General features: G+C 39.1%; 3 protein-coding genes across 4 annotated transcripts; all 3 read left to right on the top strand.

Moving 5' to 3' along the window:
* Positions 1–364: 364 nt before the first annotated feature.
* Positions 365–2,580, top strand: LOC130930851 (tubulin beta-4B chain-like). The gene is made up of 5 exons (XM_057859068.1): positions 365–494; positions 1,035–1,143; positions 1,216–1,326; positions 1,450–1,694; positions 1,771–2,580. The coding sequence occupies exons 1-5, from the start codon at positions 438–440 to the stop codon at positions 2,578–2,580; spliced, it is 1,332 nt and encodes a 443-aa protein (XP_057715051.1). The 5' UTR covers positions 365–437.
* Positions 2,581–3,154: 574 nt separating this feature from the next.
* On the top strand, positions 3,155–6,631 carry zpcx (zona pellucida protein C). Its single transcript, XM_057859067.1, has 9 exons — positions 3,155–3,565; positions 3,637–3,749; positions 4,373–4,443; positions 4,505–4,676; positions 4,752–4,854; positions 4,924–5,009; positions 5,675–5,760; positions 5,837–6,452; positions 6,567–6,631. Exons 1-9 carry the CDS (start codon positions 3,203–3,205, stop codon positions 6,586–6,588), a joined length of 1,632 nt encoding a protein of 543 aa, XP_057715050.1. The 5' UTR covers positions 3,155–3,202; the 3' UTR covers positions 6,589–6,631.
* Positions 6,632–7,762: 1,131 nt separating this feature from the next.
* Positions 7,763–24,440, top strand: pabpc4 (poly(A) binding protein, cytoplasmic 4 (inducible form)). Of its 2 annotated transcripts, none has more exons than XM_057859066.1 (15): positions 7,763–8,337; positions 11,168–11,361; positions 12,720–12,835; positions 13,624–13,763; positions 19,108–19,202; positions 19,275–19,412; positions 19,502–19,597; positions 19,667–19,936; positions 20,171–20,243; positions 20,322–20,417; positions 23,294–23,424; positions 23,501–23,591; positions 23,680–23,810; positions 23,908–24,013; positions 24,116–24,440. In XM_057859066.1, exons 1-14 carry the CDS (start codon positions 8,145–8,147, stop codon positions 24,007–24,009), a joined length of 1,866 nt encoding a protein of 621 aa, XP_057715049.1. In that variant the 5' UTR covers positions 7,763–8,144; the 3' UTR covers positions 24,010–24,013; positions 24,116–24,440. The 2 variants fall into 2 exon arrangements, with proteins under 2 accessions (XP_057715049.1, XP_057715048.1); XM_057859065.1 differs by having other exon boundaries at positions 7,764–8,337; positions 20,171–20,258.
* Positions 24,441–24,578: the final 138 nt, after the last annotated feature.

Below are 24,578 nucleotides of genomic sequence, written 5' to 3'. Positions count from 1 at the left end.
TTACGCGTTACGTCATATATGACGGTCTAATTGATGACACACATGAATTGATTTCACGAAAAACATAGGCTTGACGTTGTTTCACGTTTAATGACTAATAACATGCTGTAATTATTTATGTTGCCTCTGTATTAATTAATCGCGAAAAAAACATGCTGCCAATGCGCACCTTCAAGTGCCGTCGTACATTAGGTAATTAAAACAGTCGACGTCGAGGCGTCACCTGCGTACACGCTCATACGTGCCCGCGTACTGTGAGCGTGCACCTCTATTACAGAGCCAACAGGGTCCGCGATCTACTGGGGGTGCAGGAATCTGGGTGCCTCTGTTACAGTAAAAAAAAGAAGTAACTATACATAGAGGAGAAGAAGACAGGAATTGACTTCAAGTCTTCTCAAGTATTAGACGTCGTTCCATATATATATTTTAAATTTACAATGAGGGAAATCGTTCACATCCAGGCGGGCCAGTGTGGAAACCAGATTGGTGCTAAGGTAATAATATTCATTTGTGTATCTAACGATTAATTTCCTGATTATTTTTCATTTTTTCGCATGCAATTGGGAATTTGTAATTTGTATTTTTGCAATTACTTGTTTGGGTGCTTTATATTTCAAATATTAAATACTAATTTCAACTACATATTAATCCATTTGTTGTTCAAATATATTAAATCAGCAGTAATAATAATAATAATAATAACTTAATAATAATAATTACTTAGTAGTTTGTATCTAAAGTGTCCCATGCACGCACAAACTGTTTCATCAATGAGTGCCGTCAAATTATTTGGCATTTAAAAAAAAAAAAAAAAAGCATGTATGGGCGATACTGATGACTTGAACTGTTGATATTGATGAACTGTTTGCGCAAACATTAAAATATGGCAAAACCTTTTTTACCCTTTAATTCCTAGTTAGGTGCCATGTTTAGCTAAAACATGATGTTTGTTCACAGACAGTTTGCAAACGTGTATGCATTTTTTTTTAAAAAACATATAGGACTAATCTAGTGATCCCATTTTGTATTTTCAGTTCTGGGAAGTGATCAGTGATGAGCATGGCGTTGACCCGACAGGGACGTACCATGGAGACAGTGACTTGCAGCTCGACAGAATAAATGTTTATTATAATGAGGCAACAGGTATGTTTAAGAACTTGATGCGTACATTTCTCTATAGCTGATATAATACCATTGTTGTTCTTTTTAATGAAGGCGGTAAATATGTGCCACGTGCCGTTCTTGTGGACTTGGAACCAGGCACCATGGACTCTGTGAGATCCGGACCCTTTGGACAAATATTCAGACCTGACAATTTTGTGTTTGGTGAGTTACTTCAGCTGATCAATGCTGCTTACCCTGTACATATAGCTCAAAATGTTAGTAATGGAAAATTGATAAATTGATAATAACTGTTTGTCTAACCAAAGTGTCACTACATCTCCCTAGGTCAGAGCGGTGCTGGTAACAACTGGGCGAAAGGTCATTATACTGAGGGAGCTGAGGTGGTTGATTCTGTCCTGGATGTTGTACGCAAAGAGTCAGAGAACTGTGACTGCCTGCAAGGGTACCAACTTACACACGCTCTCGGAGGTGGAACCGGCTCAGGAATGGGAACATTGCTCATCAGCAAGATTCGTGAAGAGTATCCTGATAGGATCATGAATACTTTTAGTGTGGTGCCAAGCCCCAAGGTAAGCCGTCCTTGTCATACAGCGAGTTTGGATTTGTATCGGTTATCGTTCCTAAATACGTGTTATTTGTTACCAGGTGTCAGACACAGTAGTGGAGCCCTACAACGCCACTCTCTCCATCCACCAGCTTGTTGAGAACACAGATGAAACTTATTGCATTGACAATGAGGCACTGTACGACATCTGCTTCCGCACACTTAAACTGACCACGCCCACTTACGGAGACCTGAACCATCTTGTGTCCTCTACCATGAGCGGAGTTACTACCTGCTTGCGCTTCCCAGGCCAGCTCAATGCTGACCTCCGTAAACTGGCTGTTAATATGGTGCCTTTCCCTCGTTTGCACTTCTTCATGCCTGGCTTCGCTCCCTTGACTAGCAGGGGTAGCCAGCAGTACCGAGCACTCACTGTCCCCGAACTCACCCAGCAAGCGTTCGATGCCAAAAACATGATGGCGGCATGCGACCCGCGTCAAGGTCGCTACCTCACAGTCGCCACAGTGTTCCGTGGGCGAATGTCCATGAAAGAAGTGGACGAGCAGATGCTCAATGTCCAAAACAAGAACAGCAGCTACTTTGTCGAATGGATTCCCAACAACGTCAAGACAGCCGTATGTGACATTCCTCCCCGTGGCCTCAAGATGGCCGTCACCTTCATTGGCAACACAACAGCCATCCAGGAGATGTTCAAGCGTATCTCAGAGCAGTTCACGGCCATGCTGCGTCGTAAGGCCTTTTTGCACTGGTACACGGGTGAAGGTATGGACGAGATGGAGTTCACTGAAGCTGAGAGCAACATGAATGATTTGGTATCCGAGTATCAGCAGTACCAGGATGCGACTGCTGAGGATGAAGGGGAAGGTGAGGAGGAGGCTGAAGAGGACTAAAGCTTGAAGATAACAATGTCAATGCATTCATTTTCAAATGGAAACCAGCGTATGCTGGTCTTCATTGTGACAGGATGTGTTTTGTGATTTTTTTTAATAAAACAGTGTTTATATTGTCAATGTTGCTGGACCATCTTCATTCATCAAATAAAATGTGATGCAACATTAGGTCTAAACATCAGCACCCTTAGAACAGACTGGAGATTATTCACCTGAGCATTATATGCCATTTGCAGTCTCTGAAAGCTTGTTGTAAGTTGACCACAGATGCACAGTGTAGAGGGGTGTACAATAGGCCTTGAACAAGGCGAGCTTGGCTTCATCAGCACTGACCAATTTTCTGGGAAAACATTGGCTTGGTCATTGTCAGTCAGCGTGTCAGTGATCATATGACCGAGGTATTCTACCTGACTACAGAAAAGTCAGGGAAAACTAAGTTTGTCCTCATTGGTTCTAACGATCATAATGACATTAGTATTAATATCAAATGAATTGTCATCTTGAATGCCTCCCTTCTGCATCATTAGCCTGACTGGAGGCAGCTGTCACCTCACTGCTAAGACTTATTAGTGGAATATGGGAGTGCACAATCATTAGTGGTTGACCCACTTTGAGCAGCGCAATGGGTATGCTGGAGGTCATTTGGTGTGTGTTCGTAGGTCATTTCTTGCTTTTTCATTCTGCAGGAACTGTCGGCCTCCGAAACCTCCATACTCTTCCATATGAAATAAGCAATGATTTCATCTGGTTCAATACCATCTTCAACCCGTGGAGAGCGCAAATCCCTGAATTAAGCATGAAGGTTCCTACTGTACAGGTTTATTGTGATGAAAGTGAACTAATACTCCTTGTGGACAAGAGACTGGGTGAATTCATCCTCAACCGAGCGGAAATCATTTTGGGTGATGGCTGCTATAGCAACAGTGAGCTACCAAGTCAACTGATGTTCACATACGGATATGATCAGTGTGGAACAAGTCATGAAGTGTGTTGACTAAATTCTTGAGTCAAAATTTATTATTTTGAATGCGCTTCTAAATCGGTGTTGTCTGACAGATGAGGAAAGGCCTGGATATCTTCTCCAACACTCTCCATTTCAATTCCAGGGAAGACTCGAACATGAAGCGCACACTTTCTGTGCATGTTGTCTGCATTCCAAATGGGCATGGGTAAGACTGATGAGTACACATTTTATTCATTGCTTTCACATTTCTGTAAATTTATTGATGTTTCTGCTGTTAATACCACTTTTTCCAAGTGACATACGCACAGAAAATTAATCAATAGATTGTTCCGTTTTTAAATTTTAAATTTCCGCCAAATGTACAATATTAAACAGATCGTAGATGCATAAATCTCAAATTCCTGGCAATGCGCCTTTTAGTTGACTCGAAACGTGACTTTAAATGGTTGTTTGCCTGGTGGTTGGCCGTCCAGTGTACTCTGGCAAAAAGTTTTCCAGAAAAGACTCAAGCACACCTGTCACATTAGTCAAAGACTGATTTGTACTTATTCATTTAATTAAAAAAATGTGGTGTGGGGGGGGGGGGGGGGGGGCAAAATGAGCAGTTGTATTTAATTGTAGGAGAGATGGAATGATATTGAAGGATTTTTATTTTTGTTTTTAATTTTTAAATCACTGTATAATTTGTATATTTGTTACTTTTCTCGTGAAATTGTGAAAAGTCTCCCCAAACTTTGGACAAGCAGTGGAAGACTGCAGATTTATTTAAAAAAAAAAATAAATAAATAAAAAAAGAGATGCAATTAGTGACTCGTAATTGTCTTCCAGGTCAAAAGAACTGAATTTACCCTACCAAACACCTGATAAGAGCAGACAATTCAGCATCCAAGCAATGGATTGTGAGTAATATACAGCTGAATATGTGATCTGTGGAGAATGCTGCAAAACTTTTTCCTTCAGCCTCCTGGACAAGTGCAGCAGAGTCGAACACCTACTCACGGGGCCAAGTCATCAATATTCAGGTGTCTGCTACAGTCCAACCTTATCAGCAGCTCTTTGTTCAGTCCTGCTTTATCTCATCATCTCCTGATTCACGCGCTAAACCTCGACATGCAGTCATAATGAATAAAGGGTAAACAGCAGTATAACTGTTGTAAAATGAACATATGAATACTTTTTATTCTTTTGATTCTGTTGCTCCCTGCAGGTGCACAGTACCATCTGGCTCTCCTTATACATTCATAAAGTTCCTAGACTCAGACTATTCAGTAGTGAACTTTGTTCTAAATTCCACTTATTTAATTGAAGAGGTGAGTCATAATACTCCAAATTCACCATCTACCTATTGATTGTGACCTTTTATTCTCCCATTTTTGAAGAGTTACATCCATTGCAGTGCGCTCATCTCAGACATTGGGATAACAAGTGGCTCCAAATCTTGCAACTTTGACTTGGTCAATTCAAGGTATTTTGTAAATTATTGTAATAGTTTGTTGTAAAAGCTTTAAGAAGGCCTTTTTGCATGACACACTGCATTAATTATAGCTGGCAATCATTCCCATAGGATGAATGTGCTGCTCAATTAATCTCGATCAAATTGATCTCATTTCTCATTCTATGCTAATTTTTCTGACTTCTCTCAATGGTACCTTGGCAAGAGTGCGCTAAATAAATGATGGTAATGGGTTAGAAAAAACAGCAAATGTTAGGAATAGTCCTAATAGAAGTGGAAAGTGGATACCGCATATTTGTCAATCCTATTGTATTTAAAACTTATGTAATTGTGAAACAAATGATTGCAAAATGAGGTAAACACAAGGACCTTAAATTGAGTTTGAGATTAATTGAGCAGCATTTTTCCTCTCAATTAAAATGTTTAGAAATGACCAATGTCTGACATTTTCAGTGTTACATGGAAGTAAAAAATTTCTGCTAGAACTTAAGGCTTTTTTTTTTTTTTTTTCTTCTGAGTTAGTCGCCTGACTCTTGTTGAGGAAACATACTATGCTTGCACAATAATCTCCCCATGTTCAATTTTGGTTACATTTCAGATGGGAGGAGCTTTTTGTTGAGGAAACATACTATGCTTGCACAATAATCTCCCCATGTTCAATTTTGGTTACATTTCAGATGGGAGGAGCTTAGTGGCAATGTGGAGGTGTGCCGTTGCTGTAACTCAAAGTGTAAAGGCATGTCAGCCAAACACCGTCCTCGGGGTCAGTTTCTACATGGGAAGGGGGGACTTGACGAAACTGCAACAAATCTCATACTAAATCAAACTTGTCACGACAGATGCCAAGGCGGTTGTCAGCACTGGACCATTATTCATAGTGAAAAGACCAGTACAACCAATCTCAGAATCTACTTTAGACTCCATGCAATCAGATGCTGCCACACCAGAAGAAAAAAACACTGACACATCAGTCTCAACTGAGTATACTAAATTCCAGTGGCCCACTTTGCCAAACGCTGTTGTAGTCGTGAAGCAAGATCCAGTCTCCAGCCTGACGCTCGTGCTGCCTGCATCTAATGAAAGCAGTGATTCAAGTGTCACCCTGTTGAATGAACTACAGGCTACCAACATTGAGCAAGAGACAAACCTAAGTAATATCAAAGGTCAAAGTTCAAACTTGGCATCTGACGAGCCTAAGCAAACAGAAGTGCGAAATGAGCTGTGGCGTGACAACAAATATGTGAAACCTCAAGAGCAGACAAATGATGCGCAGCCAATACTCCGTTCCAAAATTCAGCTGTCCAAGAATGCTGATGGTTCCCAAACTCTAAGTTATGAGGAAGCGGTGACATTGCTTGACAGGGGTGTAATCAGAAAACATGGAAAGGCTGAAACCGGATGCAAACGGAGGCGAGCACACAGGAGACTACCTTCAATTTTTCTTAATTTGTTAAGGTAACAAAGCTTGTGGCTTGCATCTGATTTCCCAGTTTTCAACAACTGCACTAAGATTAATGCAGAAAAATGTAATTTTGTACAACTTATTTTTCAACTTTCTTTCATTTACAGGAGGATGGATAAAGTGGAGTAACTGCAACTCTCAAAGCATATTAAAATATTGTCAAGTCATTCCATATGGCGTTTGTTCATTATTTGTATCTTCACCAATAACAAGTAATCCTGTCGTAATAATGCCATTACTATTTTAATATTTTACACCAAGGAGAGAATTAAATAACCATTAGCTTACATAAAGATGCTGACACATGGACCACGTCAAGCGCAACTGAGATTCTTGGCAAAAACAAGTGTTGCGTTTTTAAGGGTAAAATATTTTCTTTCCCAACACTTTTGCAGTAGTGTGCCTGTTTGCCTGGTACACCAGACTCACCGCTGTTCCAGCTATCTCAGTGTTTGAAAAATACAGGGAAAATAGTTTGGCAGAGCCAGGCAATGTGCCTGTATCTCCGTCGGGTGTCACTATTGGGCAATGCAATTGTCTCTAGATTGCTATACTTCAACATTATTGGCATGTTCGGTGTGGAAAATTGTGACTACTATTATATTTTAAAAAATATTTTCCCATGATGCAGAGTTGAGAAAACGTCTTTGTGTCTGAGGAAAAAGTTTCGTGCTTGTTAGTCGAAAGTGATTAATATATGTACCTCTATGGAAACGTTTTCATCAAAATCCTGAAAAATAAGTCACATGTTTGTAGATAATTACTTTTGATACGGGCCAAGACGCTCAACATAAACATCTAAGAGTTATAATTATAGGCTCCCCTCCCATATTTATTGCATATATTTAGAGCTAGATGCATAATGTACGCTGTGCTCGAACCTTAAAAGCTATTGTCACTTGTCGGCCATTTTGTGTCGGGGTCATTCAAAGCCCCCATCAATGGGGCGTGTACTTTGAAATGGTCGATAATTTAATAATTGACTAATTTCAAACAACTTCGTTTTATGTCAACGTTAGCGATGCCGTAAATCAAACTCAACCCCGCCGCCCACCCAACATCCTCAATCATAGCCACGTATGTTAATACGGTGTGTTAAAAGAAATCAAGATTTTGCCTGGATAAGAGCATTTTTGTGAATAAAATCACTCCTTAGGTTCGTTGCTCAAGAGCCCGCCAGGGAAGTCCACTGCTTTAAGATGGCCGCTGGTTACTAACGCCGCGTAATCCTGCCATTTGCATCTAGCAGTCTGTAGGTGATGTCAATATCTCCTCCTACCCCAAGTTTGACCCTGCGACCATTTCCTCCACGCTCCGCTCACGGTGTATAAAGTACCCACGTTGCCCACATGCAGTCTCTTTCCACGGCCACAAAACCACCGTGAGTGCGTAACTCACCTTTCTCGAAAAACTTTTAAAAATACATAAAAAAATATAAAATTATAAAACCATAAAAAGAAACGAAGTGTTAAAGTTAAGAAAATATACGACCAAAAAAATTGCAAAAATTTCCACAAAAAAAAAAAAAAAAGACCTCAGGTCTTTAAAAAGAAAAAGACTTATTTTTCCTGGCTGAATTTTTTTGGAGGGGAAGCGGCTCCCGATTGAACGCGCACATTTTGGATCGGAATTGCGCCTCAAAGCAACATTTTGAAAGGAAGTTCACTTGATTAGAAACTCGAGATATGAACACAGGGACAGGGAGTTATCCGATGGCTTCTCTCTACGTTGGCGACCTGCACCCCGACATCACGGAGGCGATGTTGTATGAGAAATTCAGCCCAGCCGGACCGGTGCTGTCCATTCGGGTCTGCCGAGACATGATCACTCGGCGATCCTTAGGCTACGCTTATGTCAACTTCTCCCAGCCCGCTGATGGTAAGAAAGCTTCAATTTTTATATTATTTCTTTGCCTAATGACACTGTAACTAACGCGTGGCTATGATGTGAAATCCTAAATGTACAATTACCATTCTTAGAATATGAAGCAATAACATGAATTTCTCAATACCAGTTCTAAAACTAGTTTGACCCACATAATCATTGGCCTCATTCTCGTATAAAGGGTCGGTTTTGACCCATAAAAGACTGATATTGCTGTTTTGATATCACTGACACCACATTGCTTTTTTGTGGCATGTTAGTTTTTTTTTTTTTTTTTTTTAAGAAATAAGTCATCTATCTGTTCCTATATCAATATTGTATATTCCCTATTACTGTTTATTGTGCGTGTTTTAAATTACATGACAGTCATGACTAAAGCTTGAGCAGCAATGTCAGGTGGTTACATTGTGTGTCAACTGTTAAGATTCTTCTTTGTGTCAGGCTTCAACGGAACACCTGTCCCAACATATCTGGGCCCCAGTCAGTCGTTAAGCAAAAGGCGGTAAAGCGATCACACACAACTGGCTTACTTCCAGAAGTTTTGGTATCACTGGTCTGAAACCGTAAGATGAGCCTCTCATGAGAAGGCACCGTTTGTTGTCAGGCGTGTACCGTGTAGAAGGTGGGGGGATTGGTGGCTATTGGGCAATTCCAGGCAGTCACAGCACGTGTCTGAGTGACATTTGTTTGCTGGTTTTAAAGAACAGCTACCCTGACTTGTTGACAATGGCTGCGACAGGGTTTTAGTGGAAGGTGAAACTGTTTTCAAAGAAGAGATTCTTGGGATTAAGGCTCATTAGATCTAGTGTCACTGAATGCAAGGGGCGTCAGAAAAATTCTAAGACTGAAGTCACAAAAGAATCTTTCAGTTTTTTTGAAGTAATCCCAATGAGTTCACCGCATTTCCCCACCTTTGTCTTGCACACATTAAAGCACCCCTAGAAAGATTGTTCTGAAGTTCTCTTCAGTTCTAACATCACAGCCATCTTGGTATTGTACACCTCTTCCATAATGGTGTCTGTGATGACCCCCTTGAGTTTGTGGCTTCCCCTCCTCTCTTTCCCAATGTGCCAGATCGTATGAGAAGGGAGGTTTCTCCAGGAACTGTCAGCTACTCAAGGCATTGTGAGCAGGCACGTTGTCGTTGTGGAGTAGCCACGAGTTGTCATGCCACAATTCTTGCCTCTTATGCACTGAATGAAGCAATTGCCACAGGATCTTTTTGTAGACATGCCAATTGATCACCTGGGCAACAATGAAAGGGAAATCTAGTCGTTAAGCTTTGAAATATATTTTTTGTGATACCAGTCCTGGAACTTCTCTGACATACTTTGTATGTCTCTCCCCATCAATGGTGGAGAATTCTCCACTCACACGCCATGCCGGCACATACCTCTGAGGACCCCTCTCTAAATATAGAACATCTCTCCAAGCTGCAAAAAAAAGTGCCTGCACTTTAATAAGTTCCCAAAAATAACGAGACAAAATGAGTTTGAAGTTAATCCTTCAGTTGGAATCTACTTTCCCATTGTTTCCCATTCAAAGGCTATAACCCAATATTTTCCTACTTTAAAACCAAGATTGATGTGTCAAAGGGCAAGTTTGACAGCACACTCTTCTGAATATACGGCTTGTGAAGTACAATTGCAAGCCAAACTGCTGATGCCAGCAGACGCAAGGCAGCTCTGTTTTGTTTACCAGACACTTTTTTTTTTTTTTTGCCGGACAGCCTGGCCTCTGTGTGTTAATGTTGAGTGAGTGAACAAAAGCATGTTAGGCCTATACAACCACATTGACATTGGAGCCCTGTCCTAAATTAGGACTCCGATAATGAGTCGACTTTCTATGAGCTCCATTCAGCAGAAATTATTCATCTTAAGAGAAGGTGTTGGATGCAAACAGATGTCATATTCACACCACAGTTTGAGGCTGCTAGTGTTATCAGAGACCTGTGTGCGGTCAGGCCAACAGCATCGAAAGCACGGAAGAGGCCCATGTGTTCTACAAAACTACCCCCCAGACCTCCCTTACTTAGCACACGCTTTGCCCTGGTGCTCGTGAACTGCGTCAAAACCCCCGGTCACTGCAGAAGTATGACTGCGATCTGTACAGTAGGGGCTTATAATAAAATGGATGTTATGGCAATCCTAATTTTCATTTTTTAAGTAATCTCTGCAAAGCTTTAGATATGACTGACATGTATCCCTCTCTGTGTTGTGCCAGAAATATATTACAATAAAATTAGTTAACCATATTAAATATTTACTGTACAACAATTGGTTATGGCTCAATAAAGGAAGGTGCTATCCTGCAGCTTTTTTTTTTTATATATATATATCATTGACTAAATGTGCCACATCAATGCAGGAATGATATCTTTTAATACTCAATCACTTGAATTAAATTCCCCATATTGTTACACAGTTTATCGCTTTTATTTTGTGGCCAACCAACACAACGTCTGTTTCCCTTCATCTAACAATAAGAATTCTTTACAGCTTGAATACAATGATAATTTTTTTTTTTTGTAGCTATAAAAGTTTAAGTTGTACTTTTTGTTTGTGTCACCTCAATCTATATATATATATATATATATCTTTTTTTTTGTAGCTATAAAAGTTTAAGTTGTACTTTTTGTTTGTGTCACCTCTATCTATATTTGAATTTGGGTTTGATCCACGTGCACTTGAAAATTGTATTTTTTCATCCTAATGTGACAAGCAAGCCAAGAACTAACATACAGTACTTATTAACAGTACAAACCAGTGTTTTATGTAAATAAACACCCTTATCCCATCATCCATGTGCCTCCCTCCTAAACCAGCTGAGCGAGCCTTGGACACCATGAACTTTGATGTGGTGAAAGGAAAACCAATCAGAATCATGTGGTCCCAAAGAGATCCCTCCCTCAGGAAATCTGGAGTGGGCAACGTCTTTATCAAGAACCTTGACAAGTCCATTGATAACAAAGCGCTGTATGACACCTTCTCTGCCTTTGGAAACATCTTGTCCTGCAAGGTAGAGTTACTTTATACATATAGATTAATGGACTGTAATAAATCACAATACAAAATGGACTCTACTAAGTTACAATCCAAAACGAGAGTTGCGGCTAACTAGACATGTGCCGATTACCGGTTTGAAAATATACCGTGGAATGATAACGTCAAGGTTTCAAAATGACAAAAAATTTCCGTCATACCATCCCTAAGGTATTAGCTATTATTTATGTCACAAAATGCATGGATAAATCCCTCGCTTGCAGCTGCAAGGTTTACCCCTCCCCCACCGGTTGTTGCTCAGTGTCATTGAGTCAGCTGTGCTACACGATGGCTGACTTTTTTTCCCCCCATCCAAGAAAACGAAATCGCCGGTATTGGAATACTTCGACTATAGAAAAGTTACAGACGGCCGCGGCTTAGAGAAGGGCTAACCGAAATGTATAACATGTTTGTGGAGGGTGGCTGCCAGGGAGGCAATACCTCCAATATGATTTTGCATTTATACAAATTAAAGGTTAGTAAAAACTGTCATAACGTTTCCCACCAGCTACAAGATAATGTAAACATGACACGAGTCATACACACGTTTTTTATGGATAATAATTCAATTATTTTTGTTCTGATGGTAATAATGTTGAGCTGTGGCTGTGGGTTTAGGCTCACCTAAAAGACCAGTTATTTTCATTTAGAATATTTTATTTTTTAAAATTTATTTTAACTTAGCATTATACTTATGTTCCGATTTGCTAATGTTTTGAAATATAAAAATCCCGTTCAATGGAAAAAAGTTTTTTTTTAAACCCAAAGTAACACATTTTAGAGCTATAATTGCAATCCCGTTAAACTGTGAAATTTTGGCTTAAGGTTATCATGCCTTCAGAATATCTTACTGGCACATGCCTACGGCTAACATTCTACCATTAAATGACTAAAACAACACACATCCCTTAGTATGATGGAGTACACACCTACAATGGGAAAAATTTTAACTTATTCACTGCAAACCCAGGTTACAGAGAATGTGATGCTGTAGTTAATGAAAGAAGGAAAATGATATTGAAAACATCCATTAACGGCAAAAGATGTCCAATCCATTTTGACTGGGAGGGGTTCAATTGCTTCCAACCCCTTCCGGTCAAAATGAATTTGACGTCTGTTGCTGTCAATGGCAACCAAAGAGTTAATGGTAAATGTTGACTCTCTGACAGTGGATTAAGTTTGATCAACACCAAGCACAAGCATACAAGTAATGTTTTCATAAGAAAAGATCAATGAATGTATTTGGTATAAAGAAAAAAACATTACCATGAAGATTTATTTACTTAAAAAGATGAGACAATATACAGTATACTTCCTGACATTATTATCTTCTAGGTGGTGTGTGATGAAAATGGCTCCAAGGGCTACGCTTTTGTTCACTTTGAGACCCAGGATGCTGCCGACCGTGCCATTGAGAAGATGAACGGCATGCTTTTGAATGACCGCAAGGTGTGAGTGTCCGATCGTTTTTTTTATTTATCGTTTTGTGTTCATGAATTCTGCAACATCAATAGCTCTCTTGTGTTAGCCTGATGTGTTCTGTTTTTAATTTGCAACCTCTAACTGTTCTGTTGAGCACTTGTGTGTAATAGGTCTGTTTTTTTAGTTGGTGACAAAAAAATATGACTAATAAGTTCGTCTCTTGTTTTCGCCAGTGTGAAGATAACTCCTGAATTGATAACTAATTAAATTGCTCATCTTTTCTCCCAGAAACTGTTTCTTGCAGCTTCATTAGTGCACTCGCTGGTCACCCGTTTGAGTGTGTTTGTGTGTATGACCACGCTTGTGTGTTTTAGTGATGGATCGAATGCAGGAATGCAATACTGGATGGCAGAATGGGAGTGGTCATCATAGCAAGGTATATATAAGAACATTTGGTCCTCCTCAGTTTTCCTTTGTAATATGAGACCTTGTTCCTCCACCCCTCTCCATCCATTTCCATCATCATCCACATTTTGGACCAAGATGGTACTGGTGTTTGTCACTGTCAAGCATGCTAACATATTTGCCTGCATCCGATGATATTAACAGCATATGTTTTCATTGTTTGCCCCAGCAGTGATGATGAAATTTAGCTGTTTTGTGATGGTGACTATTCTCTGGTTTGTATAGTCAGTGTGATCTTCCTATGATATTTTTTTTTAAAGGGAGACTGTAAAGTATTGGATCCTGGTGCGATATCCCGGATTAGTCAGGGCTGTTTTAAAAGAGTGTATCTTTGCTCTTTTTTCTTTATCAGGTTTGTAGGTCGCTTCAAGTCACGCAAGGAGCGGGAGGCTGAGCTTGGCGCCAAAGCCAAAGAGTTCACAAATGTCTACATTAAGAACTTTGGTGACGATATGGATGATGAGCACCTTAAGGAGCTTTTTGACAAATATGGTAAGAAATCTTTTTTTCAACTGTATTATTTGGCATCAACCTCTGTGTTCACCCACACTCCACTTGAAACTAAGTGCCACGAAAGTTCTGTGTCATATCCCTGCCCTCTGAATGCCCACATTCACCCAAAAATTATTAATGCAAAGCATTATGAAAGAAAATGCTTATTTCTCCTGTTGAATTGTGGGATTATTTTTTAACAGTGTAGAAAAATGACCCCAAAAAATGAAACTTTTATATAGGCGAGATGAAAATTACAAGTTAATTATCATTGTTTTATTAATCCTGACCTAATTTTATGCATGCAATAGTTATAAATAGGGCCCATGATCCTTGCTCACAATCTTTGCTCTACTTTATCCAAAATGTGTTTGATGGAGATGAGGTCAGGATTATCAAACGCATCCTCACCCAACTCATTCAAACCTTATGGACTTGTCTTTGAGTACTGCGCCAGTCAAGAGTGAACTAAAACGTTGTATACAGAATTGTCTAAAATTTCTTGACGTGCTGAAAAATTGAGGTTGTTCCTGAGTGTTCCTGAATGTTGGATTAATTAATAAAAAATAATCAGTACTTTTCTCTTATTTCATGAACATTTCACTATTTGCCTCTTCAGATTTTCAAGTTGAATTTATTTGACTGTATATAGTCTGTGTGGTTTTTGTTAAACATAATACTGTATATGCAATATCAAATAAAAGACATGAGTTTACTGACATATTCTATTGTAATCCGATTGGGTCAGGGACCTTTATTTTGAAGGTTTCCTGACCTGATCAGCTGTTTCCAACATACGTCACACAAGGAGGCTGTGACAGCACTGACAAAGTCTGTAGTTTTAGTTGAAACTATAAGCAAGGTAAGAGAACTTCACATTTACTGGGGAAAAAAATTGAACAAAAGAAAAAAATAAATGCTAAACATGAATATGAGCATTGCATGTAAATGTATTGTCTATATCATGCTGATAACTTCATAAGATTATTAAATATGCTTAAAATGTCAAATATTTTAAGTAGTGTTAAGTTCAAGGTAGTCTATTGGCAACCTTCAATTTCTAATAACTTCATTTTGACACAGTTTCTTGATAACACACGTTTACTAAAAATTGAAACTGAAAGTACTTTTACAATTTCTTAAGGGAAACCTGATATCTCCGGATTGTGTGTTGTCAACAAATCTGCCAATTGTGAATAATTGAAACAATTGCCCAGAATATAAAACAAAATCTAAACAACTAACAATCAAAACAAATAAAATGTATTGCTTATGCCATGCTGATAACTTAATAAAATTGATTAAAGTGTGAAATACTTTAAGTAGTGTTAAGTTCAAGGTACACTACATTGGACAACCTTCAAATTTTTTCCCCCCACAATATTTTTATTGATTTTTCAACTGATAATTCACACCATGACAACCTTCCATTTTTAATAACTCTTCATGTTGACACATTTACTTGATAATGGCCACTTATGTGTCAGTTTACTAAAAATTGAAACTGAAAGTGTTGTTACAATTTTTGAAAAGGGAACTTGACACCTCAGGAAAGTGTGTATTCAACAAATCTTCCGGTTTTGAATAATTAAAAAAATGCTAAGAATATAAAACCATCCAAGCTGATCAAAAGGATGTCTGAAACCTAAACATCAATGTACATTGCTTGTAAATGTATCTTGTACGGTATATCAGGTAAATAATTGAGGTCATAAGTGTGCATTAAGTTTGAATTACTTCAGTTTGCGTCAATTTCGAGGTACATTGACAACCTACACTTATATCTCTTCACTTTGACACACTTGATAATGCAAATGGGATGGGTTTACCAGAAATTGAAACCTAAAGTGATTTCACAATTTCAGGATTGTACGACATTTTACGTCCCACCCTTCAAATATAAAATACTGTAATCCACATTCAAAATACTTAAACATGCTGTTTCTGAGTAATTGTATTTCTACCTAAATCAGTTCACAGCTTCTATTTTTCATATTTTTGTAAAATAGTTAACTTTGATTGGGTGTCTTGCCCAACCTTATGCGACCCTGTTATGTATATCACCAGAATAAAACAATATTTTCCCTTTGCTTATTTACATGAATAAATTAATCATCTTGATCAACAGTAAAAGCTAGATAGTTTGTGTCTATTCCAGAGATAAACATGACATCAGTACATACTGTATTTACAACCCTGTTACTCTGATCATGCCAAATTTTGTGAATACTGTATAAAATAAATCATGTAATAAAAAACTTACCACTGATCTGTAGGATGAGTGAATCAAGCTTTTGATAATTTATTACCTATTATTAAAGCTTTTTAATATTATTGAGGCTTATTTTTGAGGAGTTTTGAATCCAAAATAACAATAAAATAATTACATATAACAGAGGATACTGGCTAACCTGGTCATTCTAAACAACTGACATCCCTGTAAAGTGGAAATAAATGTGAGGTACACCACAGAAAGGTGTATTGTCAACATACTGTATCTGCCAATCAACAAAGAATAAAAAAAGGGGCAGTATATAAATGATCCATTTTCTCTGCTCTGAAAACGTTAGTATGTTGGCTGAATGCATTGAAAAAACACCCTGCTTAACTGTCAACTGGTAATCAAATACCACACTTCTTTCTTATGCTTACACGTCGCTACAAAATGTTTGGAGCAATGAAACCTCCAGTGGCTGCAGTGAATGCCACTAGGTCGTCGTGGGGCTCTTAACAGCCAATTAAAAAGGCTCATGTTAGAAATAAGTAAATATACAGAAATAACTGATATGGGATATAGCGCTTTCTATGTATTTTACAATTAGGGCAATATTTTAATGTATTTCTAATTACCTCTGCTCGTAGGTGAACTCTACGGAAGGAGGTTATGTATTCGGTTCCGTATGTCTTTTTGTGTTTACGATAACTCAAGAACGAATAAAGTGAGTACTATTAAATTTGCCGGATATGTTTGGAATATGAAACGGAAGAAGTAGGGACAAAGACAAAGGAGAATTTTAGGGACAATGGGGTCAGGGTTCACAGAGGCCAGAAAAGTATTTTCGCAATGACAAAGAAACAAAGTGTTTATTATCAAACACGCAGGATATGTTATATACATATTAATATTAAGAGGAAGAGATTATAACATTTTTGGGCAATAAGGTCACAGGTCAGAAAAGGAATTTTGACATACAGTGGGGCAAATAAGTATTTAGTCAACCACCAATTGTGCAAGTTCTCCTACTTGAAAAGATTAGAGAGGCCTGTAATTGTCAACATGGGTAAGAGACAGAATGTGGAAAAAAACAGAAAATCACATTGTTTGATTTTTAAAGAATTTATTTGCAAATCATGGTGGAAAATAAGTATTTGGTCACCTACAAACAAGCAAGATTTCTGGCTATCAAAGAGGTTTAACTTCTTCTAACGAGGCTCCACTGTATTAATGGCACCTGTTTTAACTCATTATCGGTATAAAAGACACCCTTCCACAATCTCAGTCAGTCACTCCAAACTCCACGATGGCCAAGACCAAAGAGCTGTCGAAGGACACCAGAGACAAAATTGTAAACCTGCACCAGGCTGGGAAGACTGATTCTGCAATAGGTAAAACGCTTGGTGTAAAAAAATCAACTGTGGGAGCAATTATTAGAAAATGGAAGACATACAACATCACTGACAATCTCCCTCGATCTGGGGCTCCATGCAAGATCTCACCCCGTGGCGTCAAAATGATAACAAGAACGGTGAGCAAAAATCCCAGAACCACACGGGGGGACCTTGTGAACGATCTACAGAGAGCTGGGACCACAGTAACAAAGGCTACTATCAGTGACACAATGCACCGTCAGGGACTCCAATCCTGCACTGCCAGACGTGTCCCCCTGCTAAAGAAAGTACACGTCCAGGGACGTCTGCGGTTCGCTAGAGGGCATTTGAATGATCCAGAAGAGGACTGGGAGAATGTGTTATGGTCAGATGAAACCAAAATATAACTTTTTTTGTAGAAACACAGGTTCTCATGTTTGGAGCATATTGAATTGCATCCGAAGAACACCATACCCACTGTGAAGCATGGGGGTGGAAACATCATGCTTTGGGGCTGTTTTTCTGCAAAGGGACCAGGACGACTGATCCGTGTAAAGGAATGGGGCCATGTATCGGGAGATTTTGAGTGAAAATCTCCTTCCATCAGCAAGGGCATTGAAGATGAGACGTGAATGGATCTTTCAGCATGACAGTGATCCCAAACACACAGCCAGGGCAACAAAGGAGTGGCTTCGTAAGAAGCATTTCAAGGTCCTGGAGTGGCCTAGCCAGTCTCCAGATCTCAACCCCATAGAAAATCTGTGGAGGGAGTTGAAAGTCCATGTTGCCCAACGAGTCCCAAAACATCACTGCTCTAGACAAGATCTGCATGGAGGAATGGGCCAAAATACCAGCAACAGTGTGTGAAAAGCTTGTGAAGAGTTACAGAAAACGTTTGGCCTCCGTTATTGCCAAAAAGGGTACATAACAAGGTATTGAGATGAACTTTTGGTATTGACCAAACACTTGTTTTCCACCATGATTTGCAAATAAATTCTTTAAAAATCAAACAATGTGATTTTCTGGTATTTTTTCCACATTCTGTCTCCCATGGTTGCGGTTTACCCATGTTGACAATTACAGGCCTGTCTAATATTTTCAAGTGGGAGAACTTGCACAATTAGTGGTTGACTAAATACGTATTTGCCCCACTGTAATGCAAGCACGAATAAAGGATTTATCATCCAACTTGCAGGATATGTTTATAACATGAAAATGAAGAGTTGATTAAATTTTGGGGTAGTAGGATTAAAAATTACAGAGGTCAGAAAATGAATTTTACGATAACTGAAGAACAAATAAAGGGATCATTATCAAACTTGCACAATATGTTTGAATGTTAGGTTATAGAGGTCAGAAAGGGAAATTCATGATAACACCAGAAAGAAGAAAGGCATTATTATCCAATTAGCAGGATATTCGTGTAAAATAAAACTGAAGAGGTGATTACATTTTGGGGTAAAGGTCACAGAGTTCAGAAAAGTAATTTTGCAATAACTTTTTTAACTACTTAAAGGTAATGCCCACTCTACCAAATATGGCAATGCTTTGAAATCAGCTGTTTAGGCAGGTCTCCGAGTGTTCCTCTAGTTTGACATGTACCTTTGGCTATAAAACAACGCGTACAGTCTATGTTGCTAATGTACTGAGAAGCAAATCACCAAATTCACTTTACAGGGCCATTAATTGATACAGAACTGTATTTCTTTGCCCATTCATTGTACTGTCTTTCACTAACTGGGTTTTATTTCTACAGGCAAAACACTCAGTGTGAAGGTGATGACAGATCCTACTGGCAAATCTAGAGGCTTTGGATTTGTTAGTTATGAGAAACATGAAGATGCTAACAAGGTATTATGACCTCATGCAATGGTGTAAAATGTATCTGTTATGTGTTTCCTCTGTTAATAACTTAATCCTTAGGCTGTGGAGGAAATGAACGGCACGGACCTCAACGGCAAGACTGTGTTTGTTGGACGAGCTCAGAAGAAAATGGAGCGACAGGCAGAGCTAAAGCGCAAATTTGAGATGTTGAAACAAGAGAGAATCAGCCGCTATCAGGTCTGCAGGACTCACCGAAACCATAAGTATCGTTGAGTTCTTGTTTCCTGTAAATTGCCCAGCTCATAACTTTTTGAATTTTGATTTAGGGTGTTAATCTTTACATCAAGAATCTGGATGACACCATAGATGATGAAAAATTGCGTAAGGAGTTTTCACCATTCGGGTCCATTACAAGTGCCAAGGTGAGAGGAGATGTGTTTTTTTTTTAGATATAGTAGCTAAAGTTAAAACCACTGTCACTGTATTGTCAGGTGATGCTGGAGGAGGGTCGCTCCAAGGGCTTTGGCTTTGTTTGCTTCTCTTCCCCTGAGGAGGCCACCAAAGCAGTAACTGAGATGAACGGACGCATCGTTGGCTCCAAACCGCTCTACGTGGCTCTTGCTCAGCGCAAAGAGGAGCGTAAAGCCCATCTCACCAATCAGTACATGCAACGTATCGCTGGCATGAGGGCCATGCCGGCCAACGCCATCATTAATCAGTTCCAACCTACCAGTGGCTATTTTATGCCAACCGTGCCACAGGTATGAGCATCAAAGTCACACTGACTCAGTTAGCCACCAATTCATGAGCAAATGGCAACATAAACAAAATGTGTGATTACTAGACTCATCAGAAAGATAAATGGAAAAGGTTCTATTAGAATTTTAGCATTTAGGGATGTTGACTGAATCCAGAATATTTTTAAAAAGCCAAGTTTTTCAACTTTATCAAAACCCATTATGCTGCTTTTCCCCTGGTTTTCCTCTACAAATTAGGCTCAAAATAGAACCACATACTACGCACCAAATCAGATGGCCCAAATGCGACCAAATCCCCGGTGGCAACAAGGTGGTAGGGGTCAAGGTAGGTCCATCTTTTTATAGTAAAACTGCCAATCTCATTGTTAATATTTGTGCTCCCACCAAGGTGGTTTCCAGGGGATGCCCAACTCACTGCGGCAGCCAGGTCCACGTACCAACCTAAGACACATGTCTCCAAACAGCAACACGCAGGGCCCAAGAGGTAGACTGACCAACTCACTAACGGACTATATTTGCTTAATAAACTCCTCCCCCAAAGCGTAAATTGATCTGCATGGCAATTTTACAAGTCTGGCAATCCTGGTGGTGTAATCAAGTTATTAAATCAGGCCCTGAGTGACAACTAAGAATAGATGGTTAGCAGTGCCGTTTTCGTCGACAAACAGTTTTTTTTCATGACAACGACAAGACGATAACATGCTAAAAATGGGTCTTGAGCAAGGGCGTAAGGCCGAAAGAACAAGATCCCGGATACAAGCGGCCGAAATGAGTTTCCTCCGCAGGGTGTCCGGGCTCTCCCTTAGAGATAGGGTGAGAAGCTCGGTCATCCGGGAGGGACTCGGCGTCGAGCCGCTACTCCTCCACGTAGAGAGGAGCCAGCTGAGGTGGCTCGGGCATCTGGTTCGGATGCCTCCCGGACGCCTCCCTGGAAAGGTGTTCCGGGCATGTCCCACCGGCGGGAGGCCCCGGGGACGACCCAGGACACGCTGGAGAGACTATGTCTCTCGGCTGGCCTGGGAACGCCTTGGGATCCCGCCGGAGGAGCTGGTTGAAGTGGCTGGGGAGAGGGAAGTCTGGGCTTCCCTGTTAAAGCTGCTGCCCCCGCGACCCGACCCCGGAACAAGCGGAAGATAATGGATGGATGGATGGATGGAGCAAGGGCATAGGTTCACATAGTGACGGTAGGGACTAAACATTACCAACTTTTCAGGATGCTCAAATTGTCCCCACCAGCTTTTAAGCAACCTTATTTGCATTAAATAATGTGTTCACTTATATAGGTCATTTAGATTGTCTTCCCATATGTTGTAACGATAGAATTGACCCTACCATTATTAAGTGAATTATTTTCATTATTTTCAGACTTACATTTACCCCTTTTTCACTTGCAACTGCATCACACTTTAGCATTACCATGACATTAAACTGTGTGAACTTGCCAACCTGAGTCGGAAGCTGCTTCAGAGAAATATAGTGAACTCTCCTCAGGTGCAAGAAATGTAATGAACCAAGGTTTACCCCCTTCTTCCCAGTTTTCATTTGTATTTTGGTTATGTGGTCTTAAAACAGCCCAAAAGAGCTTTCATTTTTTGTTGAGTTTGGCTGTGCTTGTGGACAAAGGCAGTGGTGTTTTTCCCTGAAGGAAGGCTCCATTTTTATCTATTTTTGTTATTCCATGACTAAGACTTTTTTTGTTAAATTTAATTTATTTAGACAGACAATTTTGAGTGGTATTAAAACAAATGTTTATTTTTTTTTTTGCATTTCTGGATAGTTAAGAGATGATTTACAAATGTGCATTTCTTTGTATGTTAATACACGAATTTGTGTTCAAATATTGCAGTCTAAATTTGCTAATAAAATCCAGACATTTATTCTGGAAGTTTTCGAAATGTTTCTTTAGTAGTTTTCGAAAAGAAAGGTTTGAATAAGTGTAAATCTACAACAAATTAGTGAAATTATCTGCCAGTGGTTCAAGTAAATTTTACGGATTTCTTGAAATAAGAAAAATAGCTTGCTGAAAATAAGCTTAACAGACATATTTTGAGCAAAAAAGCTTGTCTATTTAATCTTTAAAAAAAAAAAACTTGTTTTCAAAAAGGTTCTTAATTCATATTATTCATATGGTTCAAAACAGTATTTGAAAGCATTTTTTTCTTGATTTAGGTGGAAAATGACCGACTTTTAGATTTTTGGGCTTCATAAGAACAAATGGTAATATTTACAATAAGTAAGTGGAAGAATCTGACTCATTAATCTGTTGACTAGCCTTTAAAACTCAAAACAAAATGAAGAAACTTTTTCAACTAGATTTAACAAAAATGATCAGATTAACACATACGGTAAATTTGCAGTGTGAAAGTTAGTATAAGTCAATACAGATTTATTTTGCATTAATTATTTAGCCTATCAATTAATTAGGTTCTTTCTTATTGGTGAGAAATGTAGCCCTGACCACTGTTCACCCAGTCTGTTTGGTTTTATTAATGTTCCATCCCCAGCAAAAAGTGTACATGCAGGTTGTGCTGTTATATCGTCCCTACCAATATTGAGACCAATCCTACGCATTTGGTCTTGGGAGACTAAAACATAAGACGAATGTCAGTTTTTGTCTGACAAGATAACAAGATGAAATTGCGCCATAGTTTCCCTCACACATTCACAATGTTTACCATCTTTATGTGTAGTTAGCCTATTGTAGCAGTGTCATGGTTGTGTCACTCATGTGATGTGCTGCGCCCAAACTCACCAGTGTCCTCTCCAGGCTTGTTTTGAAACACAAGGTGAGATTTGTTTTCTTATCTGGCAAAAGAGAATATGCAATGTTTCTTTAGCCTTTAAAGGCTTGTGGGAGTGATCATCACACACTAAATGTAAACCGTACCATTAGCATAGCATTTACATTCGCGTTAGCATTAGGCTAATGCTAACGGAAAGCATCCTCTTAAACTCTCGGACAACTTTATTTACATACAGTTCGTGGCGTCCAGGTGGGTATAATTAGTTGAAAATAATGCACTGTTTTCCTGCTGAGTGTGTATTATCACCAAGTTGCCGTTGTCCTTGTAGATGCTACAGTATGTGCTCATCTGTCAGTGTTCATTCGAAATCGTTGAAAACCTTTATTTATTTTTGGATTTATTTATGTTTTGAATTTTACAGACAAAATCATTTTGAGTAAAAGTCGACAAAAATTAAATGAAGACAAACACACTTTGAAATGACTAAAATATGACAGACTACTAAGTATTATCGTCCAAAAGACAAAGACGAAAATGAAAAAAGCTGCCAAAAACAACAGTGATTAGATTTTAATGTTGTAATTTTAAATTTTTTCTCTTTTTTTGGCGGGGGCAGGTTCTGGCCAGACCATTGGTCCACGTCCTTCAATGGGAGTACCAGGCCCGCGGGCCATGCCGCCTTACAAATATGCCACTGGCGTGCGCAACCCTAATCCCCAGGTTGTGCAACCTATTGCCTTACAGCAGGTATGCCTAAACCAGCAATCATCATCTATAATAGTACATTGTGGTAATGTCTTTCTCTTTCATTTGTCCCCTTCAGACTCAGCCAGCTGTGCATGTTCAGGGTCAGGAGCCGTTGACAGCTTCCATGCTGGCTTCTGCACCACCTCAGGAGCAGAAGCAGATGCTGGGTAACAATCTGGGACCTTGACATATCAAAGATGTGTATATTCAATATGTTGATTGTTCTCCTTCATGCTGTGTTATTGATCCGAATAGGAGAACGTCTATTCCCGCTTATTCAGGCCATGCATGCCAACCTAGCGGGAAAGATCACAGGCATGCTGCTTGAAATCGACAACTCGGAACTGCTACATATGCTGGAATCTCATGAATCATTGCGTTCAAAGGTGCGTCACTTCTGATATAACTTTAAGGTTTTTTTTGTTGTCGTTTTCCAATCTGGAATGTTGCGCTCAATGATTGTTGTTGGGTTTTTTGATACAGGTGGAAGAAGCTGTTGCAGTACTTCAGGCCCACCAGGCAAAGAAAGATGCCACGCAGAAAGTAGGCAGCATGACCAATACCGGTGCTGCTACCACATCCTGAATGGGTAATTAAAACTGTTATGGTACAATAATTTCTTAATATACCAACACTACTTACATACTATTCATCACAAATTACTGATGAATTGGGTTATTTTGTTTTGCAGAGCCTGATTGCTTGGACGGAGAAACACTACATTGAAACCAGACAAGTTTAGAACAATTCTGATGAAGAGCTACAAATAAGGGGAAAATTAAATGTAATTTTAAAACATCCTTGAGTAATTCAGAAGAAAGTGACAGATAATTCATTTTAAAAATCAAATCATCTGCACACTAAACATTATGAATTCATGAAGGTTTCATAAAACAATTTCCAAATGACCCTTGTAATTTTCTTTTGCTGGAAAGTGTTCTATTGGATTTGCATCCTATCTTGTTATAACGGTTTTGTGGTATTCAAAATAAAGGGATAATGTATCGTGTTAACAATTCTGCTTTATTTGATGATTTTGAGTGTTTCTAAATGCCTGAAATAATATTCATTCATTCATTTATCCAATTTTTCATGGATTCTCTGCAATCATATTCATTTGAAAGTTGACCCTGCCTACCATCATCAATTGCACA

This window comes from Corythoichthys intestinalis, chromosome 15, assembly GCF_030265065.1.
Source record: "Corythoichthys intestinalis isolate RoL2023-P3 chromosome 15, ASM3026506v1, whole genome shotgun sequence".
Classification (NCBI taxonomy): Eukaryota; Metazoa; Chordata; class Actinopteri; order Syngnathiformes; family Syngnathidae; genus Corythoichthys; species Corythoichthys intestinalis.
Note: the sequence above shows the minus strand (reverse complement) of the source record. Positions and strands in the feature narration are given on the sequence as shown.